General features: G+C 53.3%; 1 protein-coding gene and 1 long non-coding RNA gene across 10 annotated transcripts; both read left to right on the top strand.

Moving 5' to 3' along the window:
- Positions 1 to 660: 660 nt before the first annotated feature.
- Positions 661 to 10,928, top strand: LOC137445946 (uncharacterized). Of its 9 annotated transcripts, none has more exons than XR_010988547.1 (8): positions 661 to 845; positions 2,190 to 2,371; positions 2,548 to 2,627; positions 3,363 to 3,420; positions 5,053 to 5,103; positions 5,233 to 5,325; positions 6,627 to 6,700; positions 10,232 to 10,928. It is a non-coding gene; the product is annotated as an uncharacterized lncRNA (long non-coding RNA). The 9 variants fall into 9 exon arrangements; XR_010988544.1 differs by having other exon boundaries at positions 10,229 to 10,928; XR_010988545.1 differs by lacking the exon at positions 10,232 to 10,928 and adding an exon at positions 985 to 1,018 and having other exon boundaries at positions 6,627 to 9,463.
- A 6,092-nt stretch (positions 10,929 to 17,020) lies between these two features.
- LOC137445945 (ferritin heavy chain) lies at positions 17,021 to 21,696 on the top strand. Its single transcript, XM_068148138.1, has 4 exons — positions 17,021 to 17,309; positions 19,075 to 19,221; positions 20,172 to 20,297; positions 21,360 to 21,696. Exons 1-4 carry the CDS (start codon positions 17,199 to 17,201, stop codon positions 21,522 to 21,524), a joined length of 549 nt encoding a protein of 182 aa, XP_068004239.1. The 5' UTR covers positions 17,021 to 17,198; the 3' UTR covers positions 21,525 to 21,696.
- Positions 21,697 to 22,088: the final 392 nt, after the last annotated feature.

Genomic DNA, 22,088 nt, shown 5'->3' with positions numbered 1-22,088 from the left:
AGCCATGTCTTTGATCTTCAACCAGCACTGCTCTCCAGAAATGCTAACCCTGGCTCCTGCCAACTCTAGCTATGCTGGTGACTGGAGGTGCAAACACCCAGCGCTGGCTCAGTGGAAGTCTCTGTGGGGTGGTTTCCCCACCTCAGGCGGAGATTTGCTGGGCACCAGCACAGCGTCAGGCTGCACTCCCCCAGTAGAGGCGCCGCGTGTTCAACCTATCCGCCTACGCGCCCCAGCATGCCCTGCGCACGCCGCGTCGCCATGGTGACATCATCACCCCGCGACTCACTGGAGGTCTTATTCCTCGCCGCGATCCCATGGCAGCGCTGGGTTAGGCTGGAAAATACCCAGCATGTCCCCAGGTGACCCCGAGGAAAGGCCTGTTGCCGACCAGCCGGCGGCACCTCGCCGAAGGCTTCGCCAGGCGCCGTCAGCGGCTTCGCGCTGAGCCGTAACGAGGCGCGGCCCTGACGGGGACTACATCTCCCTGCGTGCTGTGCGGCACGGCGCGTGCGCCCCGCCTGTCCCGCCCATGCCGCACTCCGCTCGAGTTGGGAGATCCTCCGCCTGCAGCGCCCCCTTGCGACCCCGCAGGCCCGGGGCTCTCCGCGGTGGTGCCGCAGCGTGGCCCGCTCAGGCCCGGCCTCAGCAGGACTCCGCTGGCCTGCCATCGCGGGCTCCAGGCCTGGCCTAAGCTACCCCACTGTTGCTGGGAGGAAAGCCAGGCTAGACCTGGTTATCAGAGCAGTAACGGGGCCAGGGGCTGCCTTGCCTTGCCTTGCCTCGCCTGGCCAGCAGGGCCCCTCCCGTTCAGGGTGCTGTTGGGTGAGGGAGGTGCCTGTGAGGTGCGTGTTGGTTTGTGGTTCGCATGCCCCTGCTGCCTGTGGGGCTCATGGGGTGAGCAGCAGGGCAGGGGGAAGGGAAGGGCATTTCGGTGCCATACGCAGCCTGCCTGTCTCTTTACTGCTGTTTCCTCCTCCACAGACCTGCACTGACACACCAGAAGCCTAAAGCTTGAGTGAGTGTTTATGTGTCTCTGGATGAGGGTTTGAGAACAGGGAGAGGCTTTACAGGCAGCCTTAGGCAGTCCGGTGAGGTGGAAGTGTCACTCAGATTGGTTCTGCTACGGGAAAGGAGACTCAGATGAGTTCTGACACAGTTGCAGAGCTCGAGGAAGCAAAGCTAATGTATATAAAGACCAGCAAAGTGGAAAATACCTATAGGAAAATGAGTTTTGTGATGACAGGCTCAGGCAGGTGTGTTAGCTATGCAAGTGCTTGTGATACTGGAAGGCAACACGGGCAGTTGGCAGCTTTCTGCTGTCCTCCCTCCCTCCCCCAGATTCTAGTAAACCCTTTGAGGGGAAGGGGTTGAAATGTGAGGAGGAGGAGGAGGAGGGCTGCTGGGAGTTGTGCCCAGCTTCTCAGTGTGCTTATCCCTGACTGTAAGCAAGATGAGAATGTCAACACAATGCCTGAAGCCTTCCTAGAAAGAGTCTTCCAGGGCAGCACTCTTCATGAAACAAGTGACCTCTGAAATTCCAGCAAAGTGCTGTAACCTTTCACATGTTCCCTCACTCCTGGCATAACTCAAGGACAATTTGCTAGTTTTCCAAAGTGGGATGAAAAAAAAACACACCACCTTTTCAAAATGTGCTCTTGGCCTTTCCTACTTTGGTTACTGCAGACACAACACTCTCCTTGCAAATGAAATTCTGCCTGAGTCTCAAGAAGGAAATTAAGTGAAGGTGAGGAAGAGATTGGGTCTGTTTCCTGTGTGGATGCATTCCTGTGTGACTCGTGCTGGATTCCATGGGCCTGCTCTGGCAGGGGGGTTGGAGTGGAAGATCTCCAGAGGACCCTTCCAACCCCTAACATCCTGTGAGCCTGTGTTCCTAGCCCTTAGGGTATGGTTGCTTTCATAGGTGCTGTTGCTCAATCCTGAGCCACCTCAGAGGCAAGCAGAAGGTGGCTGAAACAGAGAGGTCTGTCTGATGGTGGTTGGGGGATTTGGGGAACAGGCTAAGACTGTGTCCTGCCAGTTTGTGGAAGAAGGTGCTTCTGAGAGGGCTCAGTACAAGAGAAAGTTTCCAGCTGATCTGAAGTAATGATGGTGTTGCTTTCACTCCATGTACTGCTGAATGTGGCTGTAGAAACAGATTCTCAGTTCCCTTCCTTCTCCTTTTTCAGTTTCTGCAGCTTCCAGCTGTGTTCCTAGCTTCTCAGCTTCACTGTTGTGGGCCTCTGTGGTTGTGTTGCTGGGAGGTGACTGGGCCATCTTAGGTGAAGTAGTTTAGGAAGTGCTGCTTGTTCCTGCCCTGAGCCACTTGGGAACTGAGCTGCTTTTCTGGCCTCTAAAGTACAGCAAGAAGGTACTGAACCTTTCTCACCCAGGAGGGTTGTGGTGACACAGGGCCTTAGAAGCAGGACTAAGCTGATGATGAAAAGGAGAAGGCTTTTGAGTAGAAAATGCTGGAAGTGGGTGTTTTCTTTATTAGGCTGACAACTGTGGTCTATCCTGCTCATCTTGAAATGTTTACCTTTACAGGCAGGGAGGTAGACCCTGCTGACTCCAAAGTAGATGAAAAGATGAAGACAGCAGAGAGTAGAACTGGCTTTTCTTAACAGGTGAGTTGCTGGGCAAGTAAAGAAGCTAGTGAAATGGAGATCTTTGATGGGGTCTCATGTGGTGCCCTAATGGTGCTATGTGGTTCAGCAGCAGGATCAGCAAATATCATCTGTCTGCTCTTGAAAGCAGTCATAACTGCTGGCAAAGTACAGAATCATAAAAGTCTGCTCCAGCCTCCACAACTCTTAAGGTCATGGAGTCCAAGCCTTAACCCAGCACTGCCAGGGCACCACCAAACCACGGCCCTCAGCACCACAGCTCCAGGGCTTTGAAACCCCTCCAGGGATGGAGACTCCACCACTGCCCTGGGCAGCCTGGGACAGGCCTTGACAACCCTCAAGGGCAAGAAATTGTTCCTCATGTCCAGCCTTAACCTTGTCTGGGACAAGTGACAAGCCTGATGCCCACCTGGCTCCAGCCTCCTTGCAGTGAGCTGCAGAGAGCCAGAAGGTCTCCCCTCAGCCTCCTTCTCTCCAGGCTCAACACCCCTAGGTCCCTCAGCTGCTCCTCACCAGCCCTGTTCTCCAGACCCTTCCCCAGCTGGCCCTGCTCCTGCCCCTCAATGTCCTTCTTGGAGTGACGGGCCCAAAACTGACCCCAGGATTCCAGCTGTAACCTCACCAGTGCCCAGTCCAGGGGGACAATCCCTGCCCTGCTCCTGCTGGCCACACTCTTGCTCATCCAGGCCACAGTGCCACACTCTTGCTCATCTTAGATCCAAACATGTTTGTTAGCAGGATGCTGAGAGGCCTCTTCCTTGTCTGCTGAACCGAGTGACCAAAGAGGAACCTGGTAAGAGGGGGAGTGAAATCAGCAGGAGGTTTGCTGCAGATCTGGTTGACCCTGGCTTCTGAAGGTGAAGGTCCTTGGGATGATGAGTGAGCCAGGGCTGGGGTGCAGGCTCCCAGCTGTGAGGCAGCACATTGAGTCCCTACAGCAGCAGGAACTGCTCTGAGTCAGGCATCCTCCAGTCTCTAGTTAAGCCTGGCTGTGGCTGGGGGAATGCAGCCACTTAGGAATTCCAGTAAAAGGCTGGGGGAGCTGTTTTGTGTAGTCATGGTGAGCCAGCTCAGCCAGCTGAACTTCTCTGACTGAAGTTTCCCTGATTAAGTAACAATGCTGCAATTCTGGGTAATTTTTTCTTCCCAGTCAGGACTTCTGTCCTGCAGGGTGACCTAAGGAACCTCTGCATGGTTTAGCATCTGAGCCACTCCCTCCCTCCACCATCCTGTTAGTTTAGCTGATGTCAGCCTGTTGCTCAATCTGCATCTCCTGACTGCAGAAATGCTGTGTAAGAGGTCTCCTTCTCACTGCTTCCCTTTTGGGCCTCATTTAACTTCTTCACTGCTTCCTGCTGGCCTGGCATCTTCACTGAGGGTTTACAGCTCATGCAGTTTGAGGAACAAATAGCTTGGGCCCAGCAGGTGTGAGGAAACATCCTGGGCTCTCAGGGAGGCTGTTTGCCAGCTCTCAAGGATCATAGAATCATAGAATTGTTAGGGTTGGAAGGGACCTCAAGGATCATCCAATTTAAGCTCCCTGCCATGGGCAGAGACAACCTCACACCACAGCAGGTTGCTCACAGCCACCTCCAGCCTGGCCTTAAAAATCTCCAGGGCTGAGGCTTCCACCACCTCCCTGGACAACCTGTGCCAGGCTCTCACCACCCTCATGGGGAACAACTTCTTCCTAACATCCAATCTCAATCTATCCAGTTTTAGTTTTGCTCCATCCCTCCCAGTCCTGTCACTCCCTGACACCCTCACAAGTCCCTCCCCAGCTTTCCTGTAGCCTCCTTCAGATGCTGGAAGCCACAATTAGGTCTCCTCAGAGCCTTCTCTTCTCCAGACTGAACAGCCCCAACTCTCACTCTGTCCTCATAGCAGAGGAGCCCCAGCCCTCTGCTCATCCTCATGGCCCTTCTCTGGACACCTTCCAGCACCTCCAGATCCACCCTGTAATAAAGGCTCCAGAACTGGATGCAGTGCTCCAGGTGTGGTCTGAGCAGAGGGGGAGAATCCCCTCCCTGGCCCTGCTGGCCACACTTCTCTTGCTGCAGCCCAGGCTCTGCTTGGCTTTCTGGGCTGCAAGTGCTCACTGCTGGCTCCTGTTGAGCTTCTCACCCACCAGCACCCCCAAGTCCTTTTCTGCAGGGCTGCTCTCAAGCCAGTTGCTGCCCAGCCTGTATCAGTTTTGGGTTTTGAAGCAATTTCCTGCTGCCTGTCCCCTTTTCTGCTTCCCATCACTACAGAGCTTGTCCAGCACTCATCCACCTCAGCATGAAGGCACAACCTGAAAGCTTGAGCTGACCAAGCAACCCTCCTACCACGCACCTAACTCTGGAGCTTGTCAGATCCATCTATTGGCCAAGCCAGTGATAGAAACTGGCCCAAAATGAATTTCTCCTCTTCTGTTTTCTGCCAGGTTCATGAGGTGAGCTGTAGAGTCCCTGAGGAGCACTCCAGCGAGTGTGAGGTAAGGAGGGTGGCTAGAGATGGGGTAGAGACAAGTAAGGTGGGTGGCTGGGTGAGGAATGCAGCCTTCCCTTTTTGGCAGCCTGAGGCTGTGTGAATGTTCCAGCTGGCTGCTTTGTTTTCCTCCCAGCCTGCTGCTGTGCTGTGGGTCATTCCCTTCTCAGTGGCTTGCAGGAGCAGCCAGGAGCAGCAAACCAAGGGCAAGAGGTCTGGGCTGCCCTAGGTAAGTGTGGAGCGGAAATCTCGTTGTGGTTTTTCCCTTCTCTTGCTGAACTGGCAAGTTCCTGATTTGACTGGTTTCAGTCTTGGTCATCAGTGCTTATTTAGACAGGTTTGGGGCAGTGTGGCTGTGCATGACTGAGCAAGCCTCCTCAGAGCAGTGGAGGGGAGAGACTGACTCCCTAGGCCGGGCAGAGCATTCCTCTGGCTGTCTGAAACCTGAAATGAAGCTGGCTGGGGTCTTAGGAGAGTCTGGGAGCCCTGCAGATGAGACAGCTTCTAGCAGCAGTCACTTTCCAGCATGCTGACCAAATACCACCAGGCAACATTAGCTGCTGGCTGTGGTTTAAGAGGCTGTCTGGCTTTAAGGAGTCTTCTTGGTCTGTCCAGCAGGGCATCTGCCACAGCCAGCTGGGATTGCTGAGCAGTCTGTAAACTCCTTTCTACAGCAGCACCTGCTCCTGTAGCTGCCCTTCTGTGTTATCTTGCTGGCTGCACAGAGTGGGTGGCCTGCTCTCTAACTGGTTTTTTGGCTGCTGGAGTCTTGCTATCTGTGGGCATGGTCTAACATCTGCTGAGCTGAAGGACTTAGGGTCCTCAGATCCCATCCTGTTACCAGTATCAAGGTCAGGTCTTGCCCCAGCAGAGCCTGCTGACTGTTTTCCCCACTTGATTTCTCTTTCTGTCCAATTTCATTGTGGGTTTGTTCTTTCCACCCCACCCCACCCCCCCAAGTGCTGTGGTGGACTGTGTCGGAGTAGGGAGACCCAGGTTGTAAGGTCTTGATTCTCCTTCTGACCTGTTTGTTCAGCACATGGGGCAGAAGTGGTTAAAGCACAGGGAAGGCAGCAGTGGAGCACTTCCCTCCCAGCTGCTGCTGGCTCATGGAAGGATCTGTGTCCAGCTCATCCAGGGGTGACTGTGGAGACAACACTCTGCACCCCAACTGGCTGCTCTGCAGGGAGCAGACCTGGCTCAGGTCCAACCTGAGCCCCTTGAACTGCTTTGGAATATTTTCACCCTGAGGGTGAGGGGCTGGATATGGCTCAGGAGATGACACCCAGGGTGCAAATGAGGGGTGGGGGGGGTGTGGAGCCTGTGGTGCTGTGGTTGCATCTCACCTGCAGAAACCACACAGATGTTTCCAGAGTCCTTTTCCAGCAGGAACCAGCCTTTGCCAGACTCTCAGAAAACTCCCTCTGCTTTCTACTTGCCCTCAACAGCCTGCACCTGACCTCTGCAAAGAAAATCTCTCTGGTTCATCAAAGCCACTGAGATGATCTAATCTCTTCACTTCCTCTGCAGACACCATGAAACAAAGGAGCTCCTGGGGAGTCTGCCTCAGCAGCAGTTTGGAGGTGCCTCCTGCCCATCAGCATGTGAGCTCATGGCTGGGGCTGCTGCTGGGTTTTGTGGTGGAGCTGGTGCTTTATCAGGCTCTTGCATGTTCTTCAAGCTGGTGTCTGTCAGTTCCCTGTAGCAGCTTGTTTCTTCTCATCGTGCTTCAGAGCCTTTCCCTGCCTGCCCCTTTCTGGGTGGCTAAATATAAAAGGCAGCACCACCTACTCTTAAAGGTTTAATGCTGAAGGAGAGCTGTTCAAACTTGATGCTCCACAAACTGTCGAGATTTGCCACCTTGGGGGTGAGCAGTAATTCCAGATAGGAGCATGGCCAGCTGGATGGCTGCTTTATGGGCACAGTCATGGGGTAGGGAAGCTTTGAAGGAGCTGCCTGGCTCCACCTCAGACCTCTTGACTTACTTCCCCCCACCAGCCTATGTCTCTTGATGTGCAGTTTTGGCTAGCAGGACCAGGGCAGGGCTTATCCCCCTGTATTGGTCAGTGGTGAGGCCACAGCTGGAAGCCTGGGGTCAGTTTTGAGCCCCTCACTCATTAAAGGATATAGAGGAGCTGGAGCAGGTCCAGAGAAGGGCAACAAAGCTGGGGAAGAGTCTGGAGAACAGGGCTGGTGAGGAGCAGCTGTTGAGCCTAGAGAAAAGGAGGCTGAGACCTCTGAGACCTTCTGGCTCTCTCCAACTCCCTGAAAAGAGGCTGGAGCCAGGTGAGGGTTGGGCTCTCCTGCTAAGGAACAAGTGTCAGGACAAGAGCAAATGGCCTCAAGTTGCCCCAGGGGAGGTTTAGGTTGGACATGAGGAACAATTTCTTGCCCTTGAGGGTGGTCAGGCCCTGGCCCAGGCTGCCCAGGGCAGTGGTGGAGTCCCCATCCCTGGAGGGGTTTCAGAGCCCTGGAGCTGTGCTGCTGAGGGCCATGGTTTAGCAGCAGGCTAGGCAGTGTTAGGTGAATGGTTGGACTCAAAGGTCTTTTGCAGCCTAACCAATCCCATTATCCTGTGATGTGTGGCACATGCTGGCACTGTGCTGGGAGCAGTTGGGCTCCCATGTCACATGTGGGGCAAGGTTTCATGCTTTTAGCATGCCACCTCCAGCCTGTGTGCCTGGGTCTGCAGCCTCATCAAATTAACTGCTGGCCTCAGCTGCCAGCCTGAGGGACTGAGGGGGCAGACATCTGCTTGAAGTTTCTCTCTTTGACAGGCTCCCAAGTGAAACCTCAGCCTTGAAATGCAGCATTTCACCTCTGTATCCTCCTGGGAATGAAAGCTGCCTGAGCACTCACAGACTCACAGGACATTATGGGCTGGAAGGGACCTTGAAAGATCATAGTATCATAGTCAGGGTTGGAAGGGACCACAAGGATCATCTAGTTCCAACCCCCCTGCCATGGGCAGGGACACCCCACACTAGATCAGGCTGCCCAGAGCCTCATCCAGCCTGGGCTTAAACACCCCCAGGGACGGGGCCTCGACCACCTCCCTGGACAACCCATTCCAGGGCTTCACCACTCTCATGGGGAAGAACCTCCTCCTCACATCCAGCCTGAATCTCCCCAGCTCCAGCTTCATTCCATTGCCCCTAGTCCTATGAGTCCCTGATACCCTGAGAAGTCCCTCCCCAGCTTTCTTGTAGGCCCATCTAGTCCCAACCCCCTGCCAGAGCAGCATCACCTAGGGTAGGTCACAGAGAAACATGTCCAGGCAGGAGAAGGAGACTCCACAACCTCTCTGGGCAGCCTGGGCACTCCTGCAGGCCCCAACAGCCACTGGTGTTTTGTTTTGCAGTGGAAATTGTGAGTGGAAGGAGGGGATTTCTGCTGCATTGAGAAATCCCCCTGTGCTTGTTGACTTTAGCTGGGTGGTTCTGTTTGCAAATGCATGTTTTCCTCTCCCCCTCCCCCCCCCCAGCTTTCCAGTATTTGAGGAAAAACTTAAGTGCAACAGAAAAAGGGAAGGACAACACCCCCCCCACCTCCACCCCCTTGTTTTTTGAGGGTCTGTAAATCTTGGAGGGAGGGGAAAGGAATTGGATTGCACTGCAAAGGGGATGATGACAGTGGAGAGAATGTTGTGGAGGGTGACCTGTGGTGGTCAACGTGAAAGTCCTGGTGGCTTTGGCAGCTTGGCAGATGTTGCCTTGTGCAAGCTGCAGGAGGGCCTCTTAGTGCCCAGGCTGCCCCTGGGGTCCCAGCTAGAGCTTGTTGCTCACAGAAAGGGGAGCCAGCCCTGAAAGGAGCTGACATGGGGCTGACTCACACTGGTTAATGCACCCAGCGCTGCTTCTGGCCACGAATTACTGTATTACCAACCTTGTTCTTCACTCCCTTGCCTCTAAGCACATTTTTAGAGGCATGTCAAAGAAGAAGAATGAAATTAGCAGACATCACAGAGAATTGCAGCATGTTGGGGTGGAAGGGGGGAGGGAGGGTGAACTATTCCAGAGGGAGAGAAAAACGGCAACACGACTTTGCCTGTCTACAAATGAGTTTGGAATTAGTTGTCTGCAGGATCCTGCATAGTATCATAGTATCAGTCAGGGTTGGAAGGGACCACAAGGATCATCTAGTTCCAACCCCCCTGCCATGGGCAGGGACACCCCACACTAGATCAGGCTGGCCAGAGCCTCATCCAGCCTGGGCTTAAACACCTCCAGGGACAGGACCCCAACCACCTCCCTGGACAAATCCATTCCAGGGCTTCACCACTCTCATGGTGAAGAACCTCCTCCTCACATCCAGCCTGAATCTCCCCACCTCCAGCTTCATTCCATTCCCCCCAGTCCTATCACTACCTGAGATCCTGAGCAGTCCCTCCCCAGCCTTCCTGGAGCCCCTTTCAGATCCTGGAAGGCCACAATGAGGTCACCTCAGAGCCTTCTCCAGACTGCACAGCCCCAACTCCTTCAGTCTGTCCTCACAGGAGAGGTGCTCCAGCCCTCTGCTCCTCTTCCTGGCCCTGCTCTGGACACCTACCAGCACCTCCACATCCCTCTTGTAATAGGGGCTCCAGAACTGGAGGCAGTACTTCAGGTGGGGTCTCCCCAGAGCTGAGTAGAGGGGGAGGATCACCTCCCTCGACCTGCTAGCCACACTTCTCCTGATGCAGCCCAGGATCTGATTGGCTTTGCGGGCTGCAAGTGCACACTGAGAGCTCCTGGTGAGCTTCTCCTCCCCCCAGCACCCCCAAGTCTCTCTCCTCAGGGCTGCTTTCCAGCCAGTCACTGCCCAGCCTGGATTTTGCCTGGGATTGCCTCGACCCAGATGCAGGACCCTGCACTTGGTCCTGTTGAACCTCCTGAGGTTGGCTTGTGCCCACCTCTCCAGCCTGTCCAGGTCCCTCTGGATGGCATCACATCCTTCCAGCTGTCTGCTGCACCACACAGCTTGGTGTCATCAGCAACCCTGCTGAGGGTGCACTCAGTGCCCAGTGTCCATGGCACCCACAGAGATGCTGAACAAGCCTGGTCCCAGGACTGATCCCCTGATCCCCTGCAGCTAAAGAGTGTTTCGTTGGAGGGGGTGGGGGGGTGTGGGATTTGATTTTTGTTTCCCGGCAGCAGAGCGATTTGGCCTTCAGTCACCTCCCGGAGCGCCTCTTGTGTCTCCAGGCGCTGGGATGCATTTGCATGCCGTGCCCTTAAGCACCCGGGGAAAAAGGCTGCCGCTTCAATCCCGCTTCCCACGGGCGGAATCCGGAGCACCCAACTCGGGAAGAACGAAATAAACCCCAGCAAAACCAAGCCGAATGAATTCGGTTGCTCAAGTGTTTCGCTGCGGAAGCTAGAGGAGGGGTTTTTACAGGCAGCGGGGATGGCAGTTTTTAGGCTGAAGGGTAAGCCAGATGTTTCTTTAGTGAGAGGCTTTCAACACTTACCGTAGAGACCAGGCACATGACCGACCTTGGGAGCCAAGTTTAGAGTTGCTTTTGTGTTTACACAAAGCCCGGGCGAGCTGAATGACACTGAGGGGGTTGTGGGGGAGGGTGGAGCGTGGAGTGGAAGTTCTCCACGACAAATATTTGTCTGGATGCAAAGTTTATCTTGCTCGCAGGACTTTGAGCTTTGGGTGGGAAGGGGAAAAAAAAAAAGGTTACTGTACTTTGGGTCCTCTTCATATTTGAGGCATATTCAGCAGGCTCTGGCTCAGTAGGTTTGGAACAGCTTGATTTGAAAATCGGCTCTGGTGTACTGCTCTAGCCACCAGCACGGCGAGGAAAAAGAAAGCAACTCAAGGATTTTACAGCTGGAGGGGAATCGTTTCTACAGGAAGAAGTGCATGAAACTTCCTGCATTCCTTACCACTGTGGCTTGGGGAGCCCTTAGTGAAGGTCGAGCTGGATGCCAAGGTCACATATGAAGTGTTTGCTCAGGGACTGTACCAGCAAATCGCTGCTTTATGTTTTTGCAAGCTCAGAATTCACTTTGGGCAAATATTGTCCAGTGTCTGTTTCAAAGTCAGGTTTTGAGTCCACTGTAAGATGGCTGCCATCATTTGGACGGGTCAGGCAGAAGAAGGGCACAGCTGGAGTCAGGATTGACACTGAAGTGGGTGTAGGAGTTGTGGGGATTGCTTTTTCAATAGCACACCCTAGGCCTTTCCCTATGCAAAGCCTTTGCAGATGCTCTTGCTGCTGCACACAGCCCTGTCTGCCCAAACTTGCTGTAACCCTCTGCCTTACCCTCTGAAAACTCCAAACTAACAACCTTGGTCCAGGCTGGGACTCCCTTAGGCAGCCAGACATGGTCAGCCACTGCACTGAGGTGCTCTGAGGTGTGTCCAAACGGAGTCTCTTTGGGGGTTTCTGCATCTAGTTGCATCTTGACCACTGACCCCCAGCTCTGACTTAAAATTATGGAATCAGAGAATTATTCCAGTTGGAAAGGACCTTTAAGATCATCCAGTCCAACCATTCTCTAACTCTACCAAGTCTTGTGCTAAGCCATGTTCCTCAGCACCACATCTCTTGCCTTTTGAACACCTCCAGTTGATTAAGATGCCTTAATCATCTTAGATATATATGGAAACCTTCATTAAAGAAGCTCTGAATATTTTGTAGAATCATAGAGCAGTTTGGGTTGGAGGAGACCTTGAAGATCATCCAGTTCCAACCTCCCTGCCATGGGCAGGGACACCTCCACTAGACCAGGTTGCTCAAGGCCTCAACCAACCTGGCCTTGAATACCTCCAGGGAGGGAACATCCACAGTCTCCCTGGGCAACCTGTCCCAGTGTCTCACCATCCTCACTCTACAGAATTTCTTCCTCATCTCCAGTCTCAATCTCTCCTCCTCCAGCTCCAACCCATTCCCTCTCATCCTATCACTTCAAGCCCTTGTAAAAACTGCACACTTCAATGGTCCTCTCCAGCTGTGGAATGAATAAGCTAAGCATCACTGTCCTGGAAGTGGCTGAGGCTGGGCTCTGTGCTCTGTGTCACAGCTCTGCTGTAAACAAGAACCCTTGCTCCATTGTTTCTGATGGGGTCTTGTCCAAGGGAGAACAGAGATGGTCTTCAACAGTGTGAAGCTGGTGTAGGCAGACAATACATCAGCTTCTGCTGTGGGCAGCATGGAGCATGCCCCCACTTCAGGGCAGAGAAGCAGCTGACAGCTGACATGAATCCAAAGTGAGGCTGTGCATGCTCCCTGCTGAGAGGCAGGATCCATCCTGGGGGTAGCTGTGGTGCTGGTGTGTAAAAGGGGACTGAGAGAAGTCAGTTGGATTGCCAGGTGCCTTTTCCTGCCTATACCAACAGCTTCATTGTCTTGGATATCATGCAATGGCTTGAGTTGAACGGGTCCTTTGAAGGTCGTTTAGTCCAACCCCTCTGCAGCCAGCAGGGACATCTGCAACTAGAGCAAATTTCACAGATTGCATCAGATTGGAAGGGATCCTCAAAGGTCATCTTGTTCAACCTCCCTACAGTAAGCAGAGACATCTCCAACTAGATCAGGCTACCCAGGGCCACATCAAGTCAGATCTTAAATGTCTCCAGGGATGAGGCCTCAAGCACATCCCTGGGCATCCTGTTCCAATATTTTACCACCCATTGTAAAGTACTTCCTCCTCATGTGCAACTTAAATCTGCCCTGCTTCAGTTTGAAACCACTGCCTGTTGTCCTATCACCACAAGCCCTTCTAAAGAGTCCCCTCCCAGCCTTCCTGCAGATCCCCTGCAGGTATTGAAATGTAGCTCTAAGGTCTCCCCAGAGCCTTCTCCAGCCTGAACAGCCCCAGCTCAGCCTGTCTGCATAGGAAAGGTGCTTCAGCCCTCTGAGCAGGTTGCTCACAGCCCCAGACAACCTGACCAGGAACCATTCCAGGTCAGGTTATCTCCCACCACCTCTCTGGGCAACCTGGTCTCACCACCCTCAGTGCCAAAATTTCCTTCTTTCTCTGCAGTCTGAATCTCCCTCTTAGTTTCAAACCATCAGCTCTTGTCCTGTCATAACAAGCCCTGCATCAGTTTAATGAATCGTGGTCAGATGTGAAATTAACCATTAGCCTCTGAAAATAATGTGATAAAAATGGTGTGAGAAGCCTTAGCAGATGGAAAGAGTGAGCCTGCAACTACTGCAGGTGAATGTGTTTGATGGGAAGTGCAGCCTGAGCATAGAATCTTAAAGGTTGGAAAAGACTTCCAAGATCATCAAGTCCAACCATCAGCCCAGCACTGCCAGTTCACCACTGCCCTGGGCAGCCTGGGCCAGGCCTTGACAACCCTCAAGGGCAAGAAATTGTTCCTCATGTCCAATCTAAACCTCCCGTGGAGCAACCTGAGGCCTTTTCTTCTTTGTCCTGTCATTTGTTCCTTGGGAGAAGAGACCAACCCCCACCTGGCTCCAGTTTCCTTTCAGAGAGTTGCAGAGAGCAAGGAGGTCTCCCCTCAGCCTCCTTCTCTCCAGGTCCCTCAGCTGCTCCTCACCAGCCCTGTTCTCCAGACCCTTCCCCAGCTTTGTTACCCTTCCTTTGGACCCACTCCCGCCCCTCAATGTCCTTCTTGGTGTGAAGGGCCCAGAACTGACCCCAGAATTCAAGGTGTGGCCTCACCAGTGCCCAGTCCAGGGGGACATGGTTTAGTCTTCATGAGGTCTTGGGTGACAGGTGGGACTTGATGATCTTTGAGGTCTCTTCCAACCTCATTGATCCTATGATTCTATGACAATCCCTGCCTTGGCCCTGCTGGCCACACTCTTGGTGATCCAAGCCAGGATGCCTGGTCATGCTTTTAGCAAGCTTCTTCAAAGCACCTGTAAATGTGTTCTTAGGAGGAAGGGCAGAAGACAAAAGGCAGCTTAAGTCACATCACAGGACAACTGTGAAATAAAGTCAGAATTAACACATGTCATCAGTTTGAGAGTCAGTTGCACAGCCAACAGAAAAAGTCTTGGTATGGCTGAACTCGAACTGCTGGTAGCCCATGGTGCTGAACACTCTTCCTGTTGGTCACCAGGACCTTGTGATGCGTGGCTGTACATCCCATGGTGTCCTGTTCTGCCCACATAAAGCTGCTGTCATCAAACTTGATGGGAATTGTGCAACTTGCACTTGGTCTAAACAGCACAATGTAGGACTTCCCTGATCCTACTGACATTTGCTTATGGGTGGCACAGGCTGTCCCAGCTAGAGAGGAAATACTTTTGTTGATGGACTTTGTGTTCAGTTGCTTACCAACTGGGCTGTTACATGGCCTTGTCATGAACCAGTGTCTGAGGACTAGAAGTTAAAACCAGCAGTGACTTGCAGTCTAGAAGCTGCTGGACAACTTTCTTCTCGTGGTCCCAAGCTTGCCTCGCTCAGTCACAGGGGAAAAAGGTGGAACTGCAAACCTAATAAAAGAAATGGTTTAGTGTTTTGTAGGTTCAAGGTTGATACTGAAACATAGCCTGCAGTGGGCTGCCAAGATGGGAGTCTGTGCTTCAGGAAGGGTGAGACCACCCTGCAGTGCTGGGCCAGCTCTGGAGTCCTCAGCCCACATGTGGACCTGTTGGAGCAGGGCCAGAGGAAGCCACAGCCATGATGGGAGGTCTGGAACCCCTCTGCTGTGAGGCCAGGCTGAGAGAGTTGGGGCTGTTCAGCCTGGAGAAGAGAAGGCTCCAGGGAGACCTTCTGGTAGCCTTTCAGTGCTTAAAGGAGCTGAGAAGCAAGCTGGGGACAGACTTTTGGAGTAGGGCCTGTTGTGACAAGAGAAAGGGGGATGGTTTGGAAGTAACAGAGGGAGATTTAGACTGGAGAGAAGGAAGCAATTTTTTATGAGTGTGGTGAGACTTCTGTCAGGTTGTTTGCACTGAGAAGATGCCTTCTCACTCTTCTCCAGGCTAAACAGCCCCAGGTCTGTGGTTTCAGATTGGAAGAAGCACAATTTAGAAGCACAGAATCCATAGAATCATAGAATCAATAAGGTTGGAAGAGACCTCAAAGATCATCAAGTCCAACCTGTCACCCAAGACCTCAAGTGCCACGTCCAATCCCCTCTTGAACACCTCCAGGGGTGGTGACTCCACCACCTCCTTAGATCAGACATTAGGAAGAAATTCTTCACTGTCAGGGTGATGAGACACTGGAGCAGGTTGCCCAGAGCAGTTGTGAAGGCTTCAATCCTGGAAGTGTTCAGAGCCAGGTTGGATGGGGCCTTGGGCAACCTGCTTTAGTTGAAGGTGTCCCTGGTCACTACAGGGGGGTTGGACTAGATCTCCTTTAAAGGTCACTTCCAACCCAAACCATTCTATGTTTCTAACCTTTGTCAAGCCTCATCAGCCAAGCACAAGGTTTGCTTGAGGTACCTGCAGGCTGGTGGAAATACTACAGCCTGGAAACACCAGCGTGAGGCTGCCCAAAGGTTACACCACTTCCCCCCCCCCCCCCCTCCTTTTTTTACATAAGTGTTTGTGTGAGAGGAGGCCAGGAGAATTCACATGTACCTGGCAGCCTGCTGAAGCGGCAGGTATGACCCACCTCACCTCAGAGATCTTAATTACATCTGATGGTTAACCGACAGAAGCAACAGGAGAGGGTAAAGCAAAGACAGGGCAGAGGCTGCCCCTTTCCTTCAGGCGATCAGAGCGCCTCGAAACCTGCCCTGCGCTGCCCTTGCCACCCAGACAGACAGCTGTGCAGCCACGCACGGCACACCACACACTGCCTGGAAGGTTCCAAGAGTGAAGAAAGAACTGGGTAGAGGGAAATTGACTTAATCTGAGCTTACAGGCTCAGAAACTTGGAGAAGAGAAGGCTCTGGGGAGACTTTATAGTGGCCTTGCAGTTTCTGAAGGGGGGGGCTACAAGAAAGCTTGGGAGGGACTGTTTCCAAGGGCTTGTAGTGATAGGGTGAGAAGGAATGGATTGAAGCTTGAGGAGGGGAGATTTAGACTGGAGATGAGGAAGAAATTCTTGCCAGTGAGGGTGGGGAGACACTGGAACAGGTTGTCCAGGGAGGCTGTGGCTGCCCCTTCCTTGAAAGTGTGCAAGGCCAGGCTGGATGGTGCCTTGAGCAGCCTGGACTGGTGGGAGGCACCCCTCCCCATGGTGGGGAGATTGAAACTGGATGATCTTCGAGGCCACTTCAAACCAGACCCTGCTGAGCCTGGTGCTGAACCATGTCCTCTCAGCACCACATCTGTGTGTCACAAGTGCATGGAATCATAGAAGGGTTTGGGTGGGCAAAGCCCTGCAACATCAGCAAATGCAACTGTCACCCTCACACCACCCTGGCCATTAAACCATGGCCCCCAAGTGCCATCTCCAGATGTTTTTGTACACCTCCAGGGACGGTGTCTCCACCACCTCCCTGGGCAGCCTGTTCCAGTGCCTCACCACTCTTGCAGCAGAGAAACTTTTCCTAACGCCCTAGCACCCTGCTTCATTAATGAAGCAACCTGAATGTTTACTATGAAGTTTAAAAGCTCTCTTCTGCTGTTTATGGGACAGGCTCGTCTCGGTGCCAACAGGCCCGAGGCTCTTTGCTCTCCAGGCCTCTCCCGAGTCCTGCTCCCTGCCTGTGGGGCGGGAGTCATGTGCTGGAGGGCAGAGGCACCCCTGGCGGCTGTCTTAGCGCGGGTCGGGGTTCAGCTGCACCTGAAGGCAGCTGCTGCAGTTTATGGGTGGGAGGCTGGGCAGGCAGAGGGCCCTTGGTACCCTTGACCCGGCGCCATGGCGGCGCCAGCCGCTCAGAGCCACGGGGCGCGCGCAGAGGCCCCCCCCGACGGGGGAGAGGGGGGGTCCGCAGCACGCGCTCGGGGGAGGTGCTGAGTCACGCTGGGGTAGCAGAAGCGCGCTGATAGGCTCCGCCTCTCGGTGGGGCGGGCCTACGTGCGGGGACGTCACCAGCCCTATAAAAAGCCCGGCGCGGTTCAGCCATTCTCTACAACGCTTCGGCGAAGCTGAGCCAGGCGGGTTCCTGCGTCAACAGTGTTTGGACGGAACCGGCCGCGCTCGGACCCGCCGCTGCCTTCTCCATCACCACCACTGCTACAACTACTTAACCCCGCACCGTTCTACGCACCGACTCACCCCGCTCTAGCCAGCAGCCATGGCAGCGCCTCCATCCCAAGTGCGCCAGAACTACCACCAGGACTGCGAAGCCGCCATCAACCGCCAAATCAACTTGGAGCTCTATGCTTCCTACGTGTACCTCAGCATGGTGAGCGGCCCGGCGATGGGGCTTTGTCCCTTGTGGGGCCTGTTAGGGGAGGGTGAAGGGAGAGGAGAGGTGTGAGGCCTGCCTGGGGCCTACCCGCGGCCGGCGGTGCTCAGGTGGGGCCGGGGGGCTTGGCCCAGCCTCGGGGCAGGCGGCCCCCCCGGCGCGACTTCTGCCCAGGCAGGCATCCGGGCCCGGCCTGGGATTAGGGTGGGGAGTGTCGCACCTTGTGTGCGAGGCCTAGCAGAGGGAGGGGGAACCACGGAATGCGGAGGGGGCAGGAGTGTTGGGGAAGGGTCATGTCGAGGCGCTGGGGTTGCCCGTCTTGCGTGCTCCCCCTGCTCTGCTCTGCGGCTGTGGGCCAGGCCCCTGCTCTCCACGCCCGCTGGCCGAGCCCCTCTGCCCGGGGCGGGGTGGCTCCCGAGCCGCGGATGGTGCCTGCGGGCGCAGCCGCACTCCTCCTCCTCTTCCTCTTCTTTCTTTTCCTCCGCCTCCGGGCTGCTCTGGGCCTTCCCCCCGGGGGTGGGGCGGCCGCTTGTTTGTGTAGGTGAGGCTTTTATCTCTCTGGCGAAGTTTAGTGGCACGGTAACCGCTGCCTGTCCGTTGCCCTTGGCGGGCTCCTTATCAGCGGAGCTCAGCAGCTCCTAAGGAGCTCTGCCCTTGGGGCTGGGCTGGATAGTAGGTGTTGCCCAACAAAGCGCTTGGCACCTTTCCCCGTTTGTCTCGCAGGCAAGTTTTTTTTCGTCCGTGGTTTTCAAAGCGAATTGGTAGGAATTGGTGGTTTCCTTGGCGCTGTGCTTGCGTAGATCACTTGGCATAACTCTCCGTATTTTAGCCACAGCTGCTCCGCACGACGGCTCCGACCCTTGTGCAGCAATTTTGGCGCTTTAGATGCGCAGGTAGCTTGAAACTTTCTAGTGATGCTGCAATATGTTGGGCACTTAGACGTAGAACTTTACAGGCTTGACTGAGCCTCAGCTGATGGTGTTGGTGACAGTAGCACACAAGCACCGGTGACTTGCCTGGGACCTCCAAGCTGCTGGTGAAGAGCAGAGAATTCAGAAGTTGGTGTGGTAAATAACTGGCAGTTGACACAAAGCTTCCCATTGAATCCTGCCTGGTGGCTCTGACCACAGAACAAACAACTGTGTGATGGTTTCTGACTGCTGCTGCAGTTGGGTTGGCTTTCAAAATAGACGATCTTGTATGTGCTCTTGCAAATGCATCTTGGTTCAGTTAAGCTTTTGTCTTTTAAATGTAACACTTAACTTCTCCTCCTCCCCTCGAAGTAGAGAGTCTTCCACTTGATCTAATCCTCATGAGCCTTTATTGCAGAGATTAAGGTTAAAGTTTTTGGCCACCTTAGCTGGCGTTGCCACTCAGATACCGACTGAGCTTTTAACCAAACCTCCAAGGGAGCAGGAGAGAACTGAAAAGGGCTTTTCAGTGCATTTAAAACGTGCTGGGAAGAGCATAGGCTTTTGTGGGGAGTTTTGTATCTCCAGAACTGAAGCACAAATAACGTTTAGTTGGGTCCTTGGTGTTCGTAGGGGGTTAATTTTTAACCCTAATAGGGGAAAATCGACCTTGCTCCTCGGGGAAGTTTTGCCTTGCTGCCCTCCTGGTGTTAGTGCTTCTGTTAGGCTTGATTCCAGCCACCTTGAGGCAGGGCTGATGGGAGACTTATCTGGAGGCACAGCACGGCCTTGGCTTTGTGTGGCTGCTGGATTGAAGCTTGGTTCTGAGCATACAAATTCTTCTCTTGCAGTCCTACTATTTTGACCGGGATGATGTGGCCCTGAAGAACTTTGCCAAGTACTTCCTGCACCAGTCCCACGAGGAACGGGAGCACGCTGAAAAGCTGATGAAGCTACAGAATCAGAGGGGAGGACGCATCTTCCTGCAGGACATCAAGGTGAGGAGTGGAGCTGTGGGCAGTTCTAAGTCAAGAAGACATTTGTGGTCGGTCTGTGGGTCGGGGGGGGGCAAGTTCCCCTGTGGGTTCCCTTCCAGAAGGGACAGCAGGTGGCAGATGGGCATGTCTCACTGCTGCAGTCTGTTCATGGCACTGGCACTCAGCCTAAAATCTAGAGATGGGTGGTAATTTGTGCTGGTCACCTAAGTAAAAGTAAGAGGATGCCTGGCCCTAGGTGGTTTGCTGTGGGGTGGGGAGCTAGAGCACAACTGGTTCATCTACTTCAAACCTAACAGCAGGAGCTTCCTCTGCAGTCTGTTGCAGAGAACTCTTGACTTGCTTGCTGTGGCAACATGAGCTCTTCAGTCCCCATTTGCTTACTAAGGATCATGCAGGATCTCATGGCCCTGCTTTCTTGGGGTCACTTTGATTAGGTGCTTTGGAACAGCAGAAAATAAGCCATGTCACAGGGCCAGTTTAGTGCAAGACAGCTCCTCATGGGGGAGGAAAACAAGAGTGGTGAGCACTTGAGAAGAATTCTCTTGCCTAAGTTTGAGGGATAATAAATACCAAACTCAAAGGCAGTTCTGGGCTGGGCTGGGCTTGTCTGGATCACTGTCTTAACTGCTTAGCAGCTGAGGTTGTGCCCTTTGCCTACTTAAAGGCAAATGTTTAAGCCATTAGATTAAACAGGAGGGAGAGAGTAGATGTTGTAGATGTCTTGCCTAAAAGTTTGGGGAAGATAATATGAGAACTTAGGGAATGGGGACAAATCTGGGACTCTTGAGTGTCCAGTTCTGTTGAGAGTGTACTGTGTTGGTGCCAAGTTTTTGAAGATAGCTAAATGCCTGGACTTGGTCTCAGAAGGCTTTGCCACTGATCTGAAAGGCTTTGCTGCCTGGGGGTGTGTGGGTGCTTACAGAAAATGTTCCTGTGCTTTCCCCTTGCAGAAGCCTGACCGTGATGACTGGGAGAATGGCCTGACTGCAATGGAGTGTGCTCTGCACCTGGAGAAGAATGTGAACCAGTCACTGCTGGAACTGCACAAACTGGCAACTGAAAAGAATGACCCACATGTAAGTGTGTGCTGTAGCTGAGGCTGTGGCTGTGCAGTGAGTGGGACTTGTAGGTGTCTAATTATGGGCTTGGGACCAAGTTGTGTCACCGTTACCGATGGTGAAAACAGTGAACCTGTGCAGCCTCTCCAAAGGGAAGGGACCTGGTGTCAGCCTGTACCACAGCCATTTGGTGGGATAGTTGCTCTGCCAGGAGGAGCAGTTGCAATCTTTGAAGGTGGCCTTGCAGAACATTGCCTGCATGGCTTTGATCAAACCCTTCTGTTGCTCTTGTGAACAGCATTTTGAAGAGATGTTTGTTAAGCCCTGTGAAGAAGGCTTGGTTTTGTAGGGGATGAGTTCTGACTTCAAACCAATGGTTCCCTGTAAAGCCTTTCCCATAAGATTACTGGAGTCACTTCCTCCAAACACAGAAAGCCTCAAACTTCAGAACACAGTACTTGCAAGTTTCCTCATGGACATAAATCACTTGCAGAGGTTCATAGTCTCAGGAAGAAATGTGCATGTCTGAATTGAGCACTCCTGGGAGTGTCCTGCGTGAGGTAGAGGGACTCCTTTAAAAGAAAGGAGGTTGTGGAGGCTCAACCTTTAGAAGTGTTCCAAGCCAGATTGAATGTGGCCTTGAGCAGCTCTGGTCTAGCAGGAAGACTTCCCTGCCCATGGCAAGGGGGGATTGGAATGAGAGAATCTTTAGGGTTCCTTCCAACTCAATCACTCTGATTCCATGACCATTGTAGAGGTGTAAACCCTCAGTCATGAATTCAAGTGCTGTGAGGGCTTCTGAATGTGTTCAGAGACTCTTGCTATTGAGGAAGACAAAGAACTTTGAGCTGACACTTGCTCCAGACCCCTCCAGTGCAGTGTGCCTAGATGAGCCTGCCTCAGCTTGGTCTTGTCCTGACTTTGCTGAGGCAAAGCTAAAAACTTTCTCTTCTTGGGTATTTTCTGCAGCTTTAACATTTTGTTCTCTAAGGAAAGGAGTGGGTAGGGCTGGTGGGCTTCCAGGTGCTGCTTCAGCAGGGTCAGCTGTATCCAGGCTTTAACCTCTTCTCTCCCTTGCAGTTGTGTGACTTCATTGAGACTCACTACCTGGATGAGCAGGTAAAAGCCATCAAGGAGCTGGGTGACCATGTGACCAACCTGAGGAAGATGGGGGCACCCAAGTATGGCATGGCAGAGTACCTCTTTGACAAGCACACCCTTGGGGACAGTGACAATGAGAGCTGAAGGCTTGCCAACAGCCACCCTCTGGGTTTCAGTGGGACTCCTACCTTACTGTCCAGCCATGCATGCATCTTCAGCTAACTAGATCAACAGTTGTCTTACTCTGTACCAAATACCACCCTCTCCTCTTGTGTTTTGTGTATTGCCCTCCATCCAATAAAGTGACTTGGTTCAAGCTCTCTGTTCCTGTTATTCTGAGAGGCCTGGACTTGCAGGACTGCTGCAGACTTGGTGACAGTCACCTTGGGTGTGAATGAAGGAATATTGGAGGGATCACAGAGGGACCAGGTTTTACTTGCTTAGTGCTCCTATAAATGACTCTTCCCCTCCTCCAAATCAAGTAGGATCCACTGCAGGAATTGCTCAGTGGCTGAAGTTAAAAATGCTGTTGCCATGAGCTGTTGCTGCCATGAATGGGAAGAGGAAGGCTTGAGTATCAGCTTCTGAACCACAGGCCAGACTGAATTTAGATGAGGCACCTGAAAGGGGGTTGCTGCTTCACTGGGCATTATGTCTGGCACATGGCACTGCTTCTGGGTGTGGAGAAAATGCTGAACCAAGGCCTGA

This window comes from Melanerpes formicivorus, unplaced genomic scaffold (genome assembly GCF_026170545.1).
Source record: "Melanerpes formicivorus ecotype bairdi unplaced genomic scaffold, bMelFor1.0.p_v2 SCAF_16, whole genome shotgun sequence".
Taxonomy (NCBI): domain Eukaryota; kingdom Metazoa; phylum Chordata; class Aves; order Piciformes; family Picidae; genus Melanerpes; species Melanerpes formicivorus.
Note: the sequence above shows the minus strand (reverse complement) of the source record. Positions and strands in the feature narration are given on the sequence as shown.

What these genes read in the sequence shown, in the direction of transcription:
- LOC137445945 (XM_068148138.1), top strand. Translation starts at nt 17,199, where the DNA reads ATGGCAGCGCCTCCATCCCAAGTGCGCCAGAACTACCACCAGGACTGC. An exon ending in CCTACGTGTACCTCAGCATG is followed by an intron (nt 17,310 to 19,074) that starts GTGAGCGGCCCG and finishes CTTCTCTTGCAG; the next exon opens with TCCTACTATTTTGACCGGGA. An exon ending in CTGAAAAGAATGACCCACAT is followed by an intron (nt 20,298 to 21,359) that starts GTAAGTGTGTGC and finishes TCTCCCTTGCAG; the next exon opens with TTGTGTGACTTCATTGAGAC.